The sequence below is a fragment of the Rhinolophus sinicus genome, linkage group LG04 (assembly GCF_036562045.2).
Source record: "Rhinolophus sinicus isolate RSC01 linkage group LG04, ASM3656204v1, whole genome shotgun sequence".
Lineage (NCBI taxonomy): Eukaryota > Metazoa > Chordata > Mammalia > Chiroptera > Rhinolophidae > Rhinolophus > Rhinolophus sinicus.
Window position 1 is genome coordinate 1,985,734 of NC_133754.1, and position 22,072 is coordinate 2,007,805.

At 44.3% G+C, this 22,072-nt stretch overlaps 1 protein-coding gene across 2 annotated transcripts in view; it reads right to left on the minus strand.

Moving 5' to 3' along the window:
* Positions 1 to 22,072, minus strand: part of CSMD1 (CUB and Sushi multiple domains 1) — a 1,601,557-nt gene that overhangs the window by 423,544 nt on the left and 1,155,941 nt on the right. For both annotated transcript variants that reach the window (XM_074329288.1, XM_074329289.1), the window contains exon 10: positions 13,623 to 13,744. In XM_074329288.1, coding sequence (XP_074185389.1) covers positions 13,623 to 13,744 — 122 coding nt within the window. The remainder of the gene's footprint in view (positions 1 to 13,622; positions 13,745 to 22,072) is intronic.

Below are 22,072 nucleotides of genomic sequence, written 5' to 3' on the forward strand. Positions count from 1 at the left end.
CCAATGTGCAATAAAATACGAAAACACAAATTTCATTTTATATGAGTAGGAAAGTGTGGACTGTGCACATTTCGCATAAACAGCCCCGCGACGGTTTTCTGTCCTCACCGTCTGCTCACTTGGTTACGTTTGGGGCTCTGGTTTATATTTTACCACCATTTGTGTCATGCACACGTATCTGATGGTGCCATGCAGAGACTTCTAATGATGAGGTGAACTCCAAGAGGGGTGTGCGAGGCCTGCAGACGATTCTGACGGGGTGAGTGATCAATGAAGAATTAGTCCTCGTGCTCCTGCACTGGTGTGACACGGCGGCGGCAGAGTTTTGCCTCTATAATGGAAGTCCTCCCCGGGGCTTTACACGGGAGGTCTCTGCGGTCCTGTGCAGTGAGCATCACAGGCGGAGGACGAGGTACAAACGCAGCACTGGCTTCACACCAGGAAGACTCGGAGCTGGGAACCAGCCCTCTCACAGCAATGGTGCTGACTGTTGGAAACAGACACCAGAACCATGAATGGAGGAAGTTTTATTGAAAATGAGAACGACATTGGTGAAAAGGCACAGGAAGCAGAATGCACTGACCAGAAGAGGCCAAGTGAAAAAAAGAGTTGAGAGTCCTTCGTGACATAGCACAGTGATGGGACACTGAGAATGCTGGGACTGGACACGGAGCGTCACAGGAGGGGCTGTTCTCCAACCGCATGGTCCAACACACAGATCACACGGCATGTGACACTCGGGAGGATTTCTATAACAAAGTAAAAAACAGCTTCTGCAGCAAGGTGATCGTCAATAGATCTCAGTAACAAACGTAAATAGGGGTAAGATTCAAGACAACTTTTCTGTTGTAACTCGGTGTTTAAAGACGCTAAGGCCAAGGTGCATTTAATGGTTTGTCTCATATCTGAAACCAGAGATCTGTGTGAGAGAATCCAGGTGCCATGTATACAGCTGGTGGCCCTCATGGTCGACCCACGGGAGGTTCTGCCTCTCTTGTTAAAAAAAAATAAAAAAAATAGTCCTACTGTCATAGTGATAAGTTTCTGGATACTGTTACGAAATGATTAACTTTATAAAATACAGACAAGCTTAAGAAAGTGTGAAGATGGTGTGGAGAACTTGACAAAGACCATCAGGAAGTTGAAAAAGAGAGGTAGAAACGAGCTTAGCAGTCCCTTTTATCACGTGAGCCCCAGGCACAGGTTTCCGCAGCTCCCTGGAGAAATTAACTGGACAATACTGAGTTTCCAAGGAAAGTGGAAGGATGGAAAAACCATGTTGCAAAAGAAAATTCCGAAATGTTTCCCCTGCTGCTTGGGTTCAGGATGAGAACTGCCCACCGTCTCCTGTCATCTTAGAACCTCCTGGCAGATGGGCAGGAGGAGACGGAGCAGCATTTCCACTCCTTTACTGCAGAGGCTGCGGGCTGAGCAAAGCCAGGGCCCGCAGAGCACAGAGCGGCCAGTGCCTCTGGGCTGCAGAGGAAACCTGAAGCTTCCATGAGCCCTGCCGGTTAGCAGGTGGGCTGTACAGTCGGGCTGGATGCAAGCGCAAGACTGGTGCATTTCAGTCAGAGCCACGCGGGGCTTCCACTGCGTTCTGGAGACACGGCAGGGTCTCAGGTGCAGGAAGGGAAGGCCATGGCCCGACACTGCCCCTGAGGACCGAGCCACATGCTCCCAAATGCCCGTCCCCCTGGAGGGGCGGTGGGGCAGGCCCAGCTCTGGGGAGGCAGCAAGGTGGTGAAAGTGTGGGAGCCCAGTGGCTTAAGTTTTATACATGGGCCCCCGTCTGAGAATTCCACATCTGAAGGAACTTACTAAAAGCTTGCTTCATTGAAAATTTTGCATAATTGTAGCTCATTTTCTTTAATCCTATATCAAGATAAATTTGTTTTACATATAAATCTAAAATGTATATAAATGTATATATACACTTGCTTCTGATAACTTCTAATTCAAATGTGAGTTTTTCAAATCTGTGCCAATCATAATTCATCATAATTCAAATCTTCTCTTCATTTTCCCTCATTTAATTATCTGTATACGTATGCATGCACATATACATATATATGTATGTATGTATGTATTTGTAAGACACAAACTTTGGTGTCAGACATTTCCCATGAAATATATATATACATATATTTGAGCATTTTAATTACACGGTATCTGGATCGCAAGGCAGCAAATGTCATATTAAAACTGCTTTCACAGAGCACATCTGCATGGGCCATGCTTGTGTCACGTTAAATGGCAGAATGTGTGGAGTGGTGGTTCTGTCCTGATCAAGGACACACCACATAAGACACGGGTGGCGCTAAGAGCGTGTGCTCTTCGCATGCTCACGTGTGTCCTCCATATACACACTTGTCACACACGCGTCCGTGCAGCACCCAGCAGCTCCAGACCCTGGGAGTGTTCCCACCATAAATGCTCTAGATGGGTTTGATAGACACGCAGTATTTAATTAAGAGCACTTTTGTTCGTCCCGTTAGAGCTCAGACGTGATCCTGAGGGGCGGGATAATTAGTTCAGTGCTTCAGCAAAATGTATCAAATGAAATCCGAGCCTTTTTCTCAACAACAAAAATTCCTATTAAAAATAGAACAATCCAAAGTGCTTCACTGACTTCAAGGGAGGGTCAAAAACAGTGAGGCAGGTGCTGCCTATGTCTCCCATTAATGGACTTCATACACCGCAGGTCTCTGCTGTAAGCACCTTCAAAAGAAAGGTATGACTGAACATTCCACTCTACGTCTACCTGGGGGTGGGGGCATTTACTCAGTGTCAAGTATAGCTGGCCACTTCTGCTCTGACCACAGAGATGCCAGAGGGGTAAAATCTGTGCTGCTCCCTTCTCCCCTCGACTGCCAGGGGCCTGCTGGCACTGGTGACAGCTCTCAGCACACCTCACGCTTCTCTGGAAACCCACAGAAACAATTACCACACCATTAGCACAGACTCAGAGCTACACATCACAGCATCACTTAGGGCACGTGAAAACAACAGAACCCAGAACCCAGACTTTGGAACATGGTCTTTGCAGTCTGCACACTGGTGGGAACGTGGGGTAACACGCACTGTCGAAAATACAGGCCAGCCGAAGAACCAAAGCTACATGGGGAAGCGACCGGCTTGCAAAATACTAACCGTGACCGAGCTGAAGAGCGACAAAGGTGCCTTCTGTATTTCATGCAACAGATGTTTCTAAGAAAATGTTTTGTTTGTCTGGAAACATATTAGTACAATATATTTCGCTATTTTTAGGACCCAAATAATATGGACATTCGTGGGATTAGCAACTTGGAGATAGCTATATATATATACGATCTCTGCCAATTCAGTTTGCGAACTCAGCCTAGAAAAAGTGCTACATACCTCATTGCTGAATATCACTACGGTCTCCTTCAAACTACTCCCCTTGGAAAGCTATGCACTGACACCAGTGCCTAGTCCACCCTTCAAAGCAATTTTGGAACTCTTTTTCTGGAATGGCCATCAGAGCTGTCGTTGTATTACCCTTGATGTCCTCAATGTCACCAAAATGTGTTCCTTTCAATATTTCCTTTAGCTTTGGGTAAAGAAAGAAGTCACTGGGGGCCAGATCAGGTGAGTAGGGAGGGTGTTCCAATACAGTTATTTGTTTACTGGCTACAACCTCCGTCACAGACAGTGCCGTGTGAGCTGGTGCATTGTCGTGATGCAAGAGCTCCTTTGGGACCATTTTTGCACACACCTTTCTCATGCCAAGATTTTCAGTTAAGATTTTTCCTGTTTGTCTTTTGATGTTTTCTTGGTCTGCTATGCTTCCCACAGTCAGCCGATGATTTTGACACACAATTTGACAAATTTGTTCAATGTTTTCATCAGTTCTGCTCCTTACTGGCTGCCCTGACCTCTCTTTGTCAGTGACACATTCTCTCCCCTCAGAAAAACATTTAATCCATTTGTACACTGCCATTTTCTTCATGGCATTATCCCCATAAACTTGTACTAATATGTCTCTGATTTCCCTTCCACTCTTGCCAAGTTTAACAAGAAATGTAATGTTTCTTCGTTGCTCTAATTCAAGCTCAGATAGTCTCATGACGGCACCAAAAACACAATGAAAACCATCACTCAGCAAGACGCCGCCACCTGTCGACACAAACACAGCTGTGAGACCCTGATAGACCAGGTTATGAAACCTTCCCGAGCTGTGTGTACAGTGCTGCCAGTGTGAGCGCACAGTGGCAAGTTCACAAAGTTAACGGTCATACATCACATTTAAAAAACAAAAACAAAGAACCCTTTCTCCACCTCCTCAGTGATCCAATATGACACATGCTTGGTCATCAGTCCAGCCATTTACTCAGTACCACATACCTCACTATATGTCTGTCGCTCACCATGCAAGAAACTGGAAATTCAAAGCTGTTGCAGACATAAGCTCACTTGCAAAAGATAATTTAAGTAACATTTAATTCAAATCTAAGATTCCTAAGATGTACCATTATATTTTGTACCATTCAGAAATCAACAAATTTAAAAAAAAAAACAAAAAAAAAACCTCTTAAAATACAATGTTTAAGTTTAGCTCTGAGCAAGTCACGAATTGGTCATATAAGTCTAATACTGTTTTGGGGTTATTTCCTCCTTTTGGGGGAATTTGACCATTTATCCTGCCTTCAGTTGAAATGCCTGGAGTACGGAGGTAATCTTTACAGTTAAAGACAGTAAAACAAAACACAGCTTCCTCTACTTTAGTTATGGGTACTTTTCCCTTCTCAACAAGGTGACATAAAAGCATTTACAGCATGACCAAATTTTTTGCTAAATCAAAATCTGTGTACATAAAAACAGGAGACCATATATCACAACAGAAATAGTGGTTGCCTCTGGGTGGTGCAGATGACACAAAGTTTAAAATTTTATTTTATAGATATCTAAATGGTCTCAATAAATTATGTCTCAATCCTGTTTCATTGTCATGAGCTTGTTAGTGAACACTTGACTACAGTTTTCCGAGTCAGGCTGTTGGCTGATTTCCTCTCTTCCTTCTGCTGTGGTATCTCCATTGAGCAGAGGTTTTAGCTGCTCTGTCCATCACTCTTTTCCAACTATCTGAAAAATCTACATCTGAAGAAGTTTCTGAATGAATGTTTTGTTTTTGCTATTTGTCTAATTATTAATCTGCTTAAATAAGAAAACCACTAAAAAGAAAAAAAAATGCAAAAGAAAACGTGAGTTACAGGTAATACATTAAAAAGCAAAGAAAAGGTGACCACTTCGAAGACATGCAAAGCTAACTGGGAAAACAGGTTAAGTAGGGTATTCTCAGAACATCCAAGAAAATAGTAATTCCTGTCTTCCTTTATCATAACACACACACACACACACACACACACACACACACAAAAAAAAAAAAAAAAACAGAAACAAACAGAAAACCTTTTCCACCTATTTGTCATGAAGACTAAGATTACTAAGATTCATTCTGTCAGGCAAATTCTGGACATACAATTATTGAAGTTTCCTCCCGTAAAGCGCTGTGACAGAACGTACTGAGTGGTGGTTTTTCTTACCACTCAGTATGTTCTGTCACAGTGCTGTCACTTGGTGCCCGCCCCTCCACCTGTACAAATGACACCACCGGCCTAGGCCTTCACTCACTCACAGGAGTCCGCGTGGCGGGGTCTTGTGTCTACATGTCTGCCGGCACTCGTTCCTTGTAACTGTACTCTGCACACATGACAGATTAGTCTTCCTAAGTATGTTGTCTCCATCATGCATGTGCGTGTGTACATACGTATGTATGTGTGTATATGTGTGTCTAATTCATGTTTGAGCTTCAGGTACAAGCAAATCAAAACCATGGACCTTGTTTTCTGTTTTCTTTTCTTTTGGAGTGCCACGAAGAGGTGATAAAAGTAAGTCAAGAAAGAGAGTATTATGAGAAAATCAATTTAGCAGGAAGCAGTAAATGCTGGTGCCTGTGTGACACCACCGAAAGGACAGTGTGCAGGACGATTACAGAGAATTGAGAAGAAAACAGTCACCAGAGCCAAATTCAGCTCCTGAAGAGCTGCAAATACTAAGCAGTGATAATGGGGATGTTGACAGTCCAAGGGCTGGCACAGAGGTGACTCCACGGGAGAGCTGACAAGGACGAGCTTGCCAGTCAGGAAGGGAAGATAACGGCCAGGGACAGAGGAACGCAGGAGGGTGGCAAGCATGCAGGGCAGAAGCTGGCGTGGAGCCCGACACACTTTGGTGGCCTTCAGGGCCATGCGAGGAAGTGCGTGGGGCCACGAACAGACCCCATGTGGCTCCCGGGCTGGAAAGGGGCCTGTGCTGGAACCGACCAGGGTGCCTAAAAGTGCTGGAAGCACCCTGTGCCTGCTTTCTGCTTCTCCACCAATCTGTGAGTCTCCTGAAGGGTAAACAAAATCTACTGAACTGTAACTATTTAAATTGCATTTCAAAGCATCTTACGCTATGATACATAATATCTAGTTCTACCTTAACTTCAAAATAATTTGAATGCAAATGAATGCCTTCTCCGCATCTGTACACATTTGTTACTTAAAATTATGTAAAAATTCCACGGAATAACTTAAGAAGTTAATGCTCCTTTCCCAAAAACAAATCTCAAAAGCAGTTGTTATTTTTTTACAAGCGTGAAATTTAAAGCAACTTTTCTTATTTTCCTTTGGACATTAAGAGTCGTTCATGACGGGAAAGGCATCACGTAAATGTATAAACCAGTACCGATCCCTTGAAGGTCTCGTGGGCCTGACGCCCTGTCCTGACTTAGGCCCCTGTCCTCTTCCATAATGACCCCCAAGCCCTGGGGTTTCCTGCTTCACCCGCGTGCCCTGCAGCGGTGCCCACTGGCTGCTGGCGGAACGACCTCCCTGAGCCGCACGCCCACCGCACTCCTTCCCTCCTCACCCTACACGGCACCTGTGTGCACTGGTGTAAAGTCTGAGCCCCTTACCTGTCCTCCGTGGAGTCTTGCTGAATCAACTCATTCACAACAATATTGACAATAACAGAGACGAGGAGGAGGAGCAGAAGAATGAGTGTCCGGCAGAACTGTTCTAGGCGCTTCACACTCATCTCACACTCTGCACAACCACAAGAGGTGGGTGCGACTCACACCCTAAGGGAAGACTGCTCAAGGCGCTCACCTGTCCTGCCTGACCTGAACCGCACGGCTGGTGAGCGGCATAAAGACGGGACGCCCCGGGGCCTGGCTCCTAGACGCCGCCCGCTGCACTGCCCTGGTGTCCCCGGCCTGCCTACTGGCCACATCACCTTTGGGACCAAGGTTCTGCCCCACTCCCGCCCCAGACAGGACTTCACTTTCTTCAAAAGGCCTCTAACGCCCTAGAGTCTGGCCCCAGCTGGGACTTCCCAGGCTTATTAACCACGAATTACAGGAGTCTGCAGGGACAGGTGACACACACCTTCCCTCCTGCCTTCCCTTCTCGCTCCTCCTCTCAGCCGCTTCCCCCTGCGCCCACCGGGCCCTCTCCTCGGAAGCTCCTGCGTGCCCCGGGCTTTGCCCTGTGTTCAGGGCCCTGGTCCCTCCACACAGTGAGGTGCCTCCCCCTCCCTGGCTCCCAGGTCTCAGCACCACAGATCCAAGGGCAGTCTCGCTGTGCTTCCCCAGCAGCCAGCCAGGGTTAACTCATGCGTATCCGTGTGCCAGCCACGCGTGGGGAGGACACGCAGCATTGTAGCAAGGTGGGCAGGGAGGGCAGGGCCGTGCAGTTACGTGTTTCAGAGCATTTATTTCCTTAATCTATTTCAACTACAATTTCCACTATATGTTGCAAACAATGGGAGTTTCGCAGCTGCATATGAAGGTATTTATGAGGGTCATTTAATTGCTGCCATTCCTTTGCGTAATGAAATAATTTTATTATTTTTTTAGTATTTATTTACTTAAAAGTGTGCTATGGTCTGAATATTTGTGTGTCCCCCCCAATTCTCATGTCGAAAACTTAATGCCCGGCGTGATGGGGTCAAGAGGGAGGGCCTTTGGCAGGTGACGAGGTCATGGGGGTGGGGCCCTCGCCATGGGAATGGCACCCTTAGAAAGGACACCCCACAGGACTCCTTGTCACTGCTGCTACACGAGGACAGAGTGAGAAGTCGGCCTCATGCAGCCTGGAAGAGGGTCCTCACCAGAAGCCGACCGTGCTAGGACCCTGATGGCAGATCCCAGCCCCCAGAACTCGGAGATAAGAGTCTGCTGTGGATAAGCCACCTGGTCTCTGGTATTTTGTTACATGAGCCTGGAGGAACTAGGACAGAATTCATATGTCTTAAATCATTTAAATCCCCAGAGTTTAGCATCAACAAAATTATTCTCTGAGGAGCTCAAATTACAATTACGTACTAAAATAATGTCACCACAGAATGCATCTGAAACACACACGTACCCACACATAAAAGGGTTCCAGGAAAAGCTTTTCTCCCATATGTCTGATCTTTTTCCAGAGAAAACCCCAGGAATGAACTTTTGAGAGCATTTGCTTATAATCCCCATAATCTAGCTCCCAACTTTATGTTACACGCACTTTCCTTAAAACGGGATCACAGAACTCATCAGGAGTTTCACCTGGTAACAGATGGATTATTGAAGATGGTTTTAGTGAAATATGTTAATGAATGTCTTACTGTATGAACTTTGATTGACACTCTACTAGACCTGTACGGCAAAAGCAACTATAGTTGAACGTTTAGAAATCTGCTTCTCCACTGAACTGAATCTTCTTCAGGAACCTTGTTTTTTGTAACTTCCTGCCTATATAGCAGGTCCTCCTAATATATATTATATTAATATGCATATTATAGATAATGTACATTAAAACAATGTTCATATAATATGTATTATGTCCATGCATATTATGATATATATATGAATAGATTTCCAGCATTCCTTCTCACTTGACATTCCACAATATTATAATTGTGATGTGTTACTGAGAGACACGCTGGGCTTCCTGCAGCCATAGTTTGCTGGAGCATCTTTATGTTAATGTTTGGCATAAACTGACACATGTCATTGGGTTGTAGAATAACCAAAGCAGAAACAAGACCAGGAAAGAGTATAAATCATCATGACAGAGCTAATCTCTCAACAAACGAAGAGTTTATTAACTAATCTCCAATTGACTTTGGAGATGGATTTCGTTTTTCATTCCATCTTATCTTTTTAAAGTTTACAAAGTGTATCAAATACACAAATTGAGTGTGCCGACACTTCTTATCTAGAATTCTCTGTTAATCCTTCTAGCAAGTCATTGTCTGGACACCTTTATATAACTGTGATTTTCTCTGATGTTCAATATGGAATATCCCTTTGTCACCGTAAGCTTAATAGAGAATCCCCCTTATTTGGAATGTCTCCCAAAGAATGAAATCAGGCCTCATTATACTTAATGGCAATGACTGCTCTTAATTTGAATGGTAATTCTGCTGAACTGAGATGCCTTCAGGTGCCTGGGTGTGTTCTTGGAACAGCACTGGTGTGTGAGGAGCAGCCTGGAACGCCTGTTTCTTCTCTGGGCATTTCACCAAAATAAAAACAGGCACAGAATTTTCGGAAGCAGTATTACAGCACAACATCATGAAATTTAACTTAATTGTTGAGTGTTCAGAATTGACCGAATTTATACGAAGTCTTTACAAAAATCTATGTAAACATACACAGAGAGCAGAGAGAAAAGGGGAACTTCCAAAATGAGAGAAATGCACTCTTATAAACCCCAAACTGTGTGAGTTCGTTAGTGTGTCATTTCACAGTTCAGTCAAGTTTAAAAATCACCTTCGAAAGGTCAAAGAACACACTGCATGAGTTGTAACTCATTTCAGCCCCCTGGCGTCTGGTGAAACAGGAAGCTAATGCGATTTCGAACACGTCCGGCAAAGGATGGATCTGGTGACAACTGAAAGCTGCTTCTCTGACGTCTGCATGTGACAAGCATCACTGGTGCCCGTCTTCTGCCTTCCAGATACTTCTTTCCTCAAACTCCCCAGGAGCTGGACCGTGGGCATTTGACTCAAGTGGACCTCCAGGGAAGTCGGCTATGGACATTCTAGAAAAGTCCTTGCATTTCTAAGAAAGGAGTGCCTTGTTTCCGTGAGAAGATTGTGCTGAAGCCATCTTGTAACCTGAGGGGAGCATCATCGCTGCTGCTCTGCAGAGTGGAGCAGAAAAGATGACCAAGGTCCTGAACCAAGATTGTTCCCGAGGTCCTGAATCTAACCTGGATCTTCCCTGGCCCTGCACTTTGGTTATGGGAAGGAACATTTCCCTAAAAACTTCTGGCTCGTAATCAGCTGTTCTGTTACCGACAGACAAAACTATCCTACTTACACACAGAGCAACCTACTATTTCACTTCCTCTACGGTACCATCGGAGTGATAATGGAATAGCGCAGGGCAGACAGAAACACCTCGTCTTGCAGGAGGTAGAGAGCTAACGAGGCAGCATCAGTGCAAAGAGAAGAACCACGTCCTCCTCCTACAGAAGGGAAGAGTGGCTGTGCCATCGCAGACAAGCCGGCTAATCGCCCTGATTCTCAGCTTCCTCTCGGTGAAACGCTTCAGACAATATTAACTTTTAGCTTCCTTTAGTGACACAGTTATTTCAATTATTCTAGTATGTACAGGAAAGAAAGAGAAATCAGGTATATCTTCTGCATAGGAAACCACTTATGTTTATCAATATGGAATCTGCATTTAAATACATTTTCAATGTTGTGGAGGGGTGATAAATTCCCTGACGTTTTAGCTTGGAGCCATCGCTGCCCCTGTTGGAACCCCACGGGTATTCATCTGTGCCAAGCAGTTATTGGAAAATTCTTGCATGGCACTTACAGTTGCAGGATTCCCATCGTTCATTACAGTGGAGGCCAGTCTACCTCCCACCGACCCTGAGACAAGAATAACGCCACCAGCACAACTCTCTGACTCTGTTGGGATTTCCTGCACGACGCCATGCATAGCTCAGGTTTGGGCAGCTAACTACACACTTGTAAATTCCAAATTTACCTCCCGCGGTTCTATCTGCTTGGATATACAGCAGGCACCTCACTCTCATTAGTCCTAAAACCAAACTTATTATCTCTTCCCATTCAAACTGGCCTCTGAGGTCTTTCCCTGGCTCAAGGTAGGGAGATTTATAACCCACTGATGGAAACTGGAACAATTTGGGGAATAAAGGAAGGGCCTGAGGAGAAATGGTACAAGAACAGTGGGCATGTGCCAGGACTTCTTGGGAGGCTGGAACACATGCTCCTTCCGGGAAGGGCTCCCCACCCACCCAAAGCCACTGTTAGCCCCGCCCCCATTCACTCAAGGCATCTGCTGTCAAAGCCACTGGGACACAGTGTTAAAGCAGGAGCACAGGAAGCGCCTGCCCAGTCCCCTGGCCCTCACTCCTGGGCTGGCCTGTCCCTGAGGTTTGCTCACTAGCTGAGACACCACTGGGACCTTTTCCTTCACCGCACCCAACGTGCCTGCTGTGGTTCAACAGCTCGCACTGGGGAGGGGACGCGCAGTGGCTTTGCCACTCTGCCTGTCATCTGTTCTCATCAAGCCATCACTGCATATTCTCCTTCTCAACATGAAAGGCCACCGGAAGAGGTTTTGTCATTGCCGGTGTCTGTCTTATCGTGGTTGTCTCCCAGAAGACGACCTTGCTCGTAGGCCCTTTACTGGGGAAGGGTCCCAAGGAATGGAGACAATGGGACAGAGAAGAGGAGGCCCACCGTGGTTCCCAGGGGGCCCCCAGAGGCAGTTGGGGTGGTCTGCAAAGTCATGGCACGTACTATCTTCTGTTGGGGGAGTGACTCACTGTCACTCCAGGCTCCTGCCTGTGTCACACTATGGGGACTCCTGAAGGCTTCACTGGTGGAAGGTGGCAGAACTGTGGGCAGAATGTGAGGCTCTGGGGGGAGATGGGAGGTGCTGCCCCCGCAGCAGTGCAGGAGGGCGGCAGGGCATGTGGGTGGGCATGCTGGTGCCCAGGCAGCACGTGGAGGGCTGTGCTCACGCTCACAGAGCTGCCTCCCACACCTTACTTCTCTGGGGCAGACTCATGGACAGACTCAAGGAACCACAACAAACATACACGTTCACTAACACACTCCCTTGATTTAATATGATTGATTCCTTTTAAATATGTTTTCTTTTTAAAAAAGCATCCAAGGAAAGAGATCGTCCTGCCTCCAAATTGCAAAAGTAAGTCAGTATTTTGCAAATGCCCCAATCACTTTTGGGCCCAGTGACATCTCTATCCTTATAATATAAAACACCTGGTTTTATTCAGACCCCATGAAAATGGATGTGATTTATTTATCATGAATTCAATTCAAGACAAAGAAACTCCATTGTTTTCGTACTTCCTCCCCAAAGTCCATTAGGACTTTTCCAAATTTTAATTCATATGACGGAACTTTCTGGGAACCAAACAAACAGAACACACTAATTTTTCAAAAGTATATAAATGCAGAACAAAATAAAAAGACTTATCTCTATACTAGTAATATGCTATGTATTTTAATGCAGATTTAAATAAAAGTCTTCTTTTATGAGCACATTAATGAGATGGCTGGGTAAACGGTACCAAATTATGAGTCAGTTGTATTCTACTAGTCGTACGCGTGTTTGTGTGACCACCTACTAGAACCGACAGCTTATCACAGAAACGGTTTCACTGACTTAGGCACTCGTATGTACTTATGTCATCTTCACAAGCACCTCAAAATGAACTGCAACATTACGTCCTTCACAGATGAGGACTGAGGCTCAGGGAAGGGAATGCGCTTGCCCGAGGGCTGGTAGGTACACAGCCGAGAACAGGGCTGGGCAGGTAGTGGGGCCTTCACGTAAGTTCAGTCACTAAGTCACTTAGGAGCATCGGTGTCTGGATCAGCAGAGGTGGGGGCCCAGGGCACACTGATAAGGACAGCAGTCCCGGGCAGCTGGTCACGGCAGCAACGGCGGCGTGGCAGCTCCTCCGTGTGTAGAAGGAAAGCTCCCAGAAAAGCAAGTCATACGTGGAATCTAAGAACAGACTGAGCTCCTAGAAACAGCAGAATGGCTGCTACCAGAGGTGCAGGGGGTCGGGGGCTGGAAGGCACACACTTGCAGTTATAAGTAAGTCTGGGATGTGCAGACAGCATGTCGACTCAGTTTACAGCACTGTATCGTACACGTACTTGACAGTTGCTAGGAGAATAGATAGTAAAAGTCCTTATTGTAAGAAAAACATTTGTAACTATGTGAGGTGATGTGTATCTACGGAATTTGTCGGGGTAACCATTTTACAACACATACATGCATCAAAGTATTATGCTGTACACCTTAAACCAATACAATATTATACACCAACTATATCTGAATAAAACTGTAAGAAAACATGAACATAGCCCAGAACTAGTCGGAAGTGACCCTCCGACAATCCTCGCTTGCTTTCCAGCAAATGTGGGTGCGCAGACACAACGCAGCACGAGCTGTTCGACTCAAATGACAGAAGGGAAGGGTGCGTGGCCCTCCCCGGCTGCCCGTTGGACAGGGCTTGCCTGCGCCAGCTGCCCAGGGGCCACGAGAGCCTTACCTTGTCTGGGTCCGAGCTGGTGATGACCCACACACACTGTGCGTTGTCTTCATATTGAACCGGGTAGTTAGGGGAGGTAATGACGCCACTGGGCCCACGCAGATTTGATCCACATGTTCTCGCTAGAAACAGACAGACAACATTATGTTCCACAGCATGTCGCCTGTGTGGTGAAGACATGAGATGTGCGTGCAAGTTCAAGTTAGCTTCTGCCAATTATGATACATAATGGTTCATGCCCTCCAGTGGGCAAGCACATTTTGCTCAGCCCTCTGGACCCTCATTTGGTATCTGAAGGTTAAACTGGAAATTGTTATTATATTGCATTTACCGAGGCATTAATTACCATTCCCAGAATGACCTAACTGGTGCTAGCACCATGGAGTGTCACATCAAATCAGTCCGTTTCAAACACAATTGTGACTCACAGAGGGCCTGTATACACATTTGCTTGCACTTAGATAACAAGTGAAGTGGGATTCAGGAGACCAGAGCCCAGGTCTCCAGCAGGCCCGACCCTATGTGACCTTGAGTAAGTAGTTCCAACCCTCACAGCTTTGTCCTTTCCACTTTAGCCGAGATGGGGAACATGCGATGTCTACAGTCTGTTTCAAGCTTTAGATTCTATTCTACAATGAATGGTACCAATTTCTTTACAGCATGGGGCACATGGGAACTTCAAATACACATACAAATTTAAAGAAAGAAAACAGAAACGGAGACTCTAAATGGAGAAAGGAAAAATACCTTCAAATGGAAACACCAGGCAAATCAGAGAAATGACAGAACCCAACAAATGTGACAAAATTTGGAATAAAAAAATATTTCAATCGACTTCCTCTTCAAGAAAGAACTGACTCTGGATGGTGAACACACAATGTGATATATAGCTGATGTATTACAGAGCTGTACACCTTAAGCCTATGTAATTTTACTAGGCATTGTCGCCTCAATAAATTTTAATTAAAAAAAAAAGAAAACATTTACAAAAACAAAGAAGAAAAAAAGAAAGGAGTCCCCTGTCCCCCCAAACCAATCGACGTTTTCTGGAAACCAAGTGTCAGTCTGAACGCCAGTCTTAGCATTACTAGTTTAACCTAGCTCCCAGGTGGGTGCTGCGCAGGTTCATTTTCCTGAGGCCTCACACTGACGTCACCCTCACCGCGACCCTTCCTGTCTCGTTCTCTTCCTGGCAGAGCACCCACTGCAGTCAGGTAATGCTCTGAGAGACTCAGCTGCCTACCTCACTGGAACAGGGCTTGAGTTCAGGGGTGCGCTGTGGGGAATAGTGAGGGGAAACCAGGACCTGAGCTATTCCTACCTGACCCCCGGAAAGTACAGTCCCCCTTCCATGGACACTGACAAAACAGTGATGCGAATGACGCCTCTTCCTAATGCTTCTCGGCGCTACTGTCAGCACCGCCTGACAGACCTGGCTGTTTTCCAGGCTGTGAGTGCCTTCACCAGGGAACAGCTTCCTTCCTTTACTCGTCAGCCAATCTTCAGCACCATATGCAATGTCTATAGTCACCTTTTCAGTTGCTTGATACTTACTTACAAATAATTAGCTAAAAATTAATCTATGCATTGATTAACTAAAACACATAACAATCATCTTTTAAAATATTGGCATTTACTTTCCAAACATTTCTTAAATAAAGATGGATGAAGGATGGTCTGGTTTTTAAAACTCAGTAGGTGCATCGTCGCTCAAAAGGTCAGCTGACTGAGCTGCACACAGACATGTACACGTCCTACATGCTAAGATCTCTCTCTGATGAGTCTAATCTTAGAGACGATCAGCAACTTCAGATGGGAAATTTTCTGAAGCACTCTAATGGTAAAGGTATTCATTAGGAAATCTTAGGAGAAAAGATTTCATCAATAAAATGAATGTTACACGTTCATACTTTGCTACATATTATACTGAATGGCTGATATTAAACAATGTAGTTTAATCAACATTTGTTGACTTAATTTTGAATTAATATTCTCAAAGTGCCATTCTAAATATTTCAAACTTTGAAAAAATATAGCTGAAGAATCTGTGCAGTCCAGAACTAATTTGTTACATTCCCACTGACACTCTGTACTCATCCAATCATTTGCCCCAGCTGTCACTCTGCTAGAAAGTTCACCAAATCTGACACCCTGTCACTGGCCTGTGTCCCACTGTCAGCTTTGAAGCTTGACCTCTAACTTGACTTATTAAAATTGGTTTCCAGCTCTCTATGAAATCCATCTTTCCCATTGCTTGGGGAAATATTACTTTTAATAATTATATTTTTTAGTGTGTTAACTATTAAGAAAATATTTATAGGATATCAGTACATTTTCCACATTTTATGCATACATAATACTGCCTTTCACATAGGGCAAGTTATGAAGCTAATCCTTCTGCGATATTTCTCACCTAAAGTTGTCAAATTCATTCATAAAGTACTTTTCTTTTTTACTTATAAGTATATGTCTTTCTTTGTAATACTTCTTTAAATAAATTGTTTTACTCTTTTACCAACACTTTTAATCAAGTCATCAAAATACTCAGCTGAAATGGAAAATGGAAAAATACTCAGGGCAGGAATTTTTTTTTTTTCCATTTTGTTCACTTGTATGATCTCAACGATTAGAACAAATTTGGCATTTGATAGTTTCCCCCATTAATACTTGTTGTAGTTTTTGAATAGGCGTAACAGTCTTAAATATGATCTAACTGTAAGTGTTTAAGCTTAAACATCCTCCTTAGGAAACTGTTGCCAACGTTAGCTAGTGCAGCCTTAGTCTCTGCCTTTCTAAATCGTCTTCATCCTAATCAGCTGCTTCTTTATCACCTGAGGAGAGCCCCATCATTCCACCAATTTTGATTCACGAGGCACCGCTTCCTTGTATCAAGGCTTTCCTAGTATCCACACACAAACCTCAGATTCTCCGTGGGCAGCTAGCTGCTCAAAGTTCAATCATGGGTGTAACGCCGATGTACCACGTCCGCGAGCTACTACCCAGATATGCCTGGCGGGTCAGGTCCAGACCGCACGTTTCCTCCTCCATCTCCTGCAGGACCACCTCTCACCTGGGGCTTCCTTTCTCCTCTGTGTTGTGGGGCAGAAGTAGTTACATGAAAATGCAAGCTCTCTGAACTCTACGCTGGAGAGAGAAGAGCGAAGCCACAGGCCTTCCTCTGTCACACCCCACACCATCCTCCAGCAGGTCAGGCACCCAAAGGTCAAGTTTTTAGATCCACTATACATTGAATTCCTTTATAAATCAGCATCTGGGGAGAGGAAGAGCTGGGGAAGAACACAGAGCAGCCTGAGAGACGAGCCAAGGCCACACACTGCTGAAACGGACGCCTGAGTGTGAGGGTCCAGAGCACAAGGGAACGGTCAGAGAGGCTGCTTCTGCCCCGAGGTCGTGTCCAGTGAGAACGCTGCAGGAGCAGCCGTCTGTCAGACAGGAGGCGAGAGCAGGCGGTGAGAGGATCAGGGCGACACATGCAGACCCTTCTGAAGGAGGAGAATGGCTGGTATCAGCTAATCTACAAGCCACATCTGGTCGCTTTGCCGGCTGTTTCTGTGCTGTCGTTAAATGTGAACTCACATTCTGCACATAGGACAACGCCCTAAAACCCGACTCGGGAGGCTTCACACCTCGCCTGTGTTTTGCAGTCACGGAGTCCATGCTGGCCCCTCCCCCCTCCACCTAGGAGTGGACCCTTTAGATAATGACGGAGCAATCTCACAGTGACTGGAGATGTGGCATCTTCTCAAACTGTCCCTTCTGCACCAAACAAGTATTCAGCTAGTGCACAAAGTCCTTCATGGACAAACAAAGCTCACTAGCATGTACCACTGCCAAGCCAGTTTTCACAGCAGGATTTAAATGTATTCCCAGAACCGAAATGTGTATGTGCATGTCTATACGTGTTATAGTTGAATGACACTTCCTACTCTCGTAAGGCCTTCTCTTTTTGCAGGATCTCTTGGGAAATATAGGGAAATATCTAATATAAGGCAATGTGCACTTAAGTGCTTACTAATGTTTAATAAATGGTCTTTGGTAATAACTGACCTAATGTACAGTGAATATTACTCATAAGACAGTGTCCTAAATGTATATGCTGAAATTTAACTTACCGTGTTTCCCCCAAGATAAGACCTACTCAGACCATTAGCTCTAATGTGTCTTTGGAGCAAAAATTAATACAAGACCTGGTCTTATTTTAATATAAGACTGAATATAATACCAGGTATAATATAATATAATATAATATAATATAATATAATATAATATAATATAATATAATATAATATAATATAATATAATACTGGGTCTTATATTAATTTTTGCTCCAAAAGATGCATTAGAGATGATGGTCCGGCTAGGTCTTACTTTTGGGTATCTCTTACATGTCTTTAAAATAAAATGAGAATTCACAAAATAGTAATTAAAATATGATATATCAAGAGGGAAAGTGGAAAAGGAGAAGAAAACAAACTGGTTGACTTTGGATGCCAGTACATGCTATTTCTCTATTTAAGCAATGAATATTTAAGTATAAGACACATCTATTTCACGTAATTTATCTTATGTAATATGAAATAACTTATATATTTGTGTGAGTTCAGTTGCAGGAATCTTTCCCGTTCCATAGTTATTACTTAATTAAATGAATTAAAGAGATGAATATTTTACTTGACAAAAATTAATAGAATATCAGAACTCACGTCAGAAGTTTTTTTTTCAGGAAAAGCTGGAGTCTACTTCAGGTATGTTTTTAGAATGACACAGAGGTTAGTTAAGAGCTTGTCTTCTGAAACACACCTGAGATCCAGGCCGGGCTTATGCAGTTACTAGGCGTCTGTTGTTCAATTACGTCATTTTAAGTCTCTCAGCTTATTCAGTTGTATAATAATTGTAACTGCACCTCTGATTGCTGTGAGGATTAAAGGAACGAATGCACGTGAAGCATTCAGCACCCTGCCCCATGCACTGCAACACAGATCCGTACTAAACACATATTCATTAAATGCTTATTAAGAGTTGGGCGCTGCGTTAAACCTTGAGGCTACAGCAGAGACAGAACACCACTAAGCTCCTCGCCTCCATCAGGCAATTAACAAACAAACACGTGAACATCTAATGTCAGGAGATCATGAACTTTAAGAAGGCAGAGTGGGCTTGGAGAGCATCTGGAAAGGGCTTGCGCTGGAAGATGGTGGTCATGGAAGAACTGTGGATGAGACGCCCATTGATAAAAGGTGTGGGAGGGAGAGGCACGTGGACATCTGGGGGGACGTGTTCTGGGTGAAAGGCAAACAAAATCAAGGACAGGAAGGCAGAAACTTTCTGGGCATGTTCTAGGAACATAATTAGCACCAAATTAACATTAGTTTTCACGTCATTATGTCAGTAGGATTTGAGAGTATAAAAATACAAAACTCTACTATTTCTAATAACGTAATAAAAAATAGAGAAAACACATTTATCTCCCAAGTGACTTCAAGTAAAAATTAGAAAACCTTAGGAGTCTAGAAGTAATAAGAAAAAAATTTCCCAAATCACTGGAACTAAAATAAAAGTATATATGTTTCTTTAAATCTGAGATTATATTAATAACTATTTAATACTCAGTGTATAAAAGTATAATCTTAAAATTGACTCTAGACCTTTAATTGGGTAGAATGCAGAGTCATCTTTCAGGTATAAAACACCATTTCGGCATTGACAGAAAACATGCGTAGAAAGACTAAGCTAAGAAAGTCTTGGAAAACACAAGTTAATAAGTAAAGGATGTTTCTGAGCTAATCTAACCCAGAACCCCAAGGTAATAACAACTTTATTCTGTGACCCATGGTGGTTCTAATTGGCTTCCATGTGAGCACAGTTACAACTGCAAATAATATCTCACCTTTCTTCTGTTCCCTTTCAACTCACTGAGCAGCACCTACAAATATTAATTCTGCACATCAAAGTGTATTAGCATTGAAAGAAGACAGATAGATAGATATCTCCTGACTATCAATGGAATAAAATGCCAGCTAGAATATTTTACTTTAAATAAATAAAATCTAGATTCTCTTTTTTTTTTTTTTTTTTTGCTTGTTTTAAAACTCTACTGCCAGTTAAAGATACCTAAACAGTTTTAAACATCTCATAATATTTTACCCCGTGGAAGTCCTAATAGTTGTTTTCATATCCCTAAATGAAGTAGGCATAATTTTCAACAAATTCACTTGTATAATTACTGAGCTGTGACAGCCATTCACGTGTCTGAAGCACAGGAAGAACAGGTAGCCCTCCCCTGTGGGCGAGTTAATTAGCTGATGTGAGCACTGGCTAGGACCCGCGCCTGGATGGGACAGCACTCGGAGTGACTGCCGTCTATCAACGGCTTCCGTGGGAGAGCCCCCTGTGGAGAAGGTCCCATAATGACTGCAGTTAGAGACTCTTCGTGAAGACGGGAACCTTGAGAGTCTGCACCTCCTTAATTCACTGATCTGAAACCTCATAATGTGTGCAATGCTTGAGCAGCGGCATTTTACTGTATTTGATAGATGGCTGAGTTCAGACTCGGTGACTGAGCTGATCGATGTAAGGCCTCCTTTACAGGCTCCAAATGAATCGGGAAAACCCAGCCATCATGTTCTCTTCTTACAGGCTATTCATTATGGGAACATCACAGGCAGAAATGAACTTGGAAAACTGCACTTGGCCGATGGAACCTACTGATAAATAAGTACGTATTCCTAGAATTTGTTTTGTGTAGCATTTGACATACTGTTATGTTTCATGCTACCCACTTCCCCTACATTAAAGGTACCTTTGTTTTCAAGCTCTACTTGAAAACATCTTTAGTTCTCCTGCAATTAATGAGTCAGTCACTAAAGCAAGTAGAGACACTATTTAAAGGAGGGAGTGATGACAGACTCAGGGTTACTAAACGCTGCCAACCTGAAAAACCTACGGATTTCAGTGGTAGAAAGTATGCTGCCCAGCGAAGGCTGCCAGCCAGGAAACAGGGCTGGACTCCCTGAGCCCATGTCCTCCCTTCACACCTGCACGGTGTGACTGTTTCCCGTGTTAGAAGAAAACCAAGACCATGCACTGAGCTCAATATCTGAGCTGTGCTGCCCACAGTAGGTACTGCCCGCAGTGACCACTGGGCTGCTCTGAGCAGAGATGTGCCAGGAGTGTGAAATGGACACTGGATTTCCAAGACATGGGGTGGGGGGAGGGGGGGGAAAGAGAGGGGAAGGAGGAGGGAATGTAACACATTTTATAACCTTTATACTGACTCTGTTAAATGACAATGTTTCCTGACTATTCCTGTTGCTTTTGCTTCTGTCATGTGGCCATTAGGCGTTTTCAATTACATATGTGGCTTGCATGTCCCTTCTGCTGCAGAGCACTGCCTTAGAGCCCCCCACTAGGAGCCGCCCACAGGGGCACTGGGGCACCTGCTGTCCCTCTGTGTAAGCGGTGGACCAGGTCATGTTACAGGTCATTACTTGATGTGACACAGACCTGTCCTCCTGACTGCAGGTCTGAGCGCGGAGGCAGCTGTCTTGTGAGAGTGCACATGGCCAGGAGGCGAGCACAGGGCGGAGAGAGGAAGCGGGGTACGGAAGTGGACGGCAGGCTTCTCATTTCACCATGGGCCTTAGCATGAGCCTTCCCCGCCCAGCATGGGAGCTGTTTACATGCACACCACACTGTTTTTTCACTTATATTGCTTACAACTAAAATCCTTCACTGATACAAAATATACTTACGGAAGTATACTTATGGAAGTATATTCCCTTGGGAGAGACTGCCATTTTCCCTTAATATCTAGTCTCCTTTTCTCCCCCAAAAATATAACTGTTGTATATTTGACTGCCGAGAATAAAAATTGTATTCCTACATCTCACAACAAGGCGAACATTACCTGACTGGATTCTGGCCAATGGGGCTACACACACATGCAGGTGACATTTTCTAGACAAGCTCCGTAAGGTCCTGTGTCTCTCCCTGCTTCTTCTAAGCTACCCCATCCTGACACCTGGGGTGTGGACGGCACCTCGGAGCATCAAGGGGAGAGATGACCACAGGATGACACGGTGAGTCCAGGCCATTTTCGCCCCTGACACACAGCTGCCAGCCAGTCCTGTACTGCCCAACTCCTAACTGTTTTATGAGAGACAAATCCATTTCCATTTTGGTTTAAGCTTCTTTTGGGTTTGCATTTTTGTCACCTAATTTTGATAACCTAATTCTAAACAGTATATCTCAAATTTTTCTATTAAGGAGATTTTGGGACTTTTTGTTTACTTTTTTGTCTAATGTTTCACGACTCCAGATATACTAAAATACATGTTTTTTAAAACTTCAGGTTTTTTAAATACTGTTTATTATGGTCCCCCGGATACAGACTCCAGTGAAGGCACATAATTTGAAATGTACATCCTCCC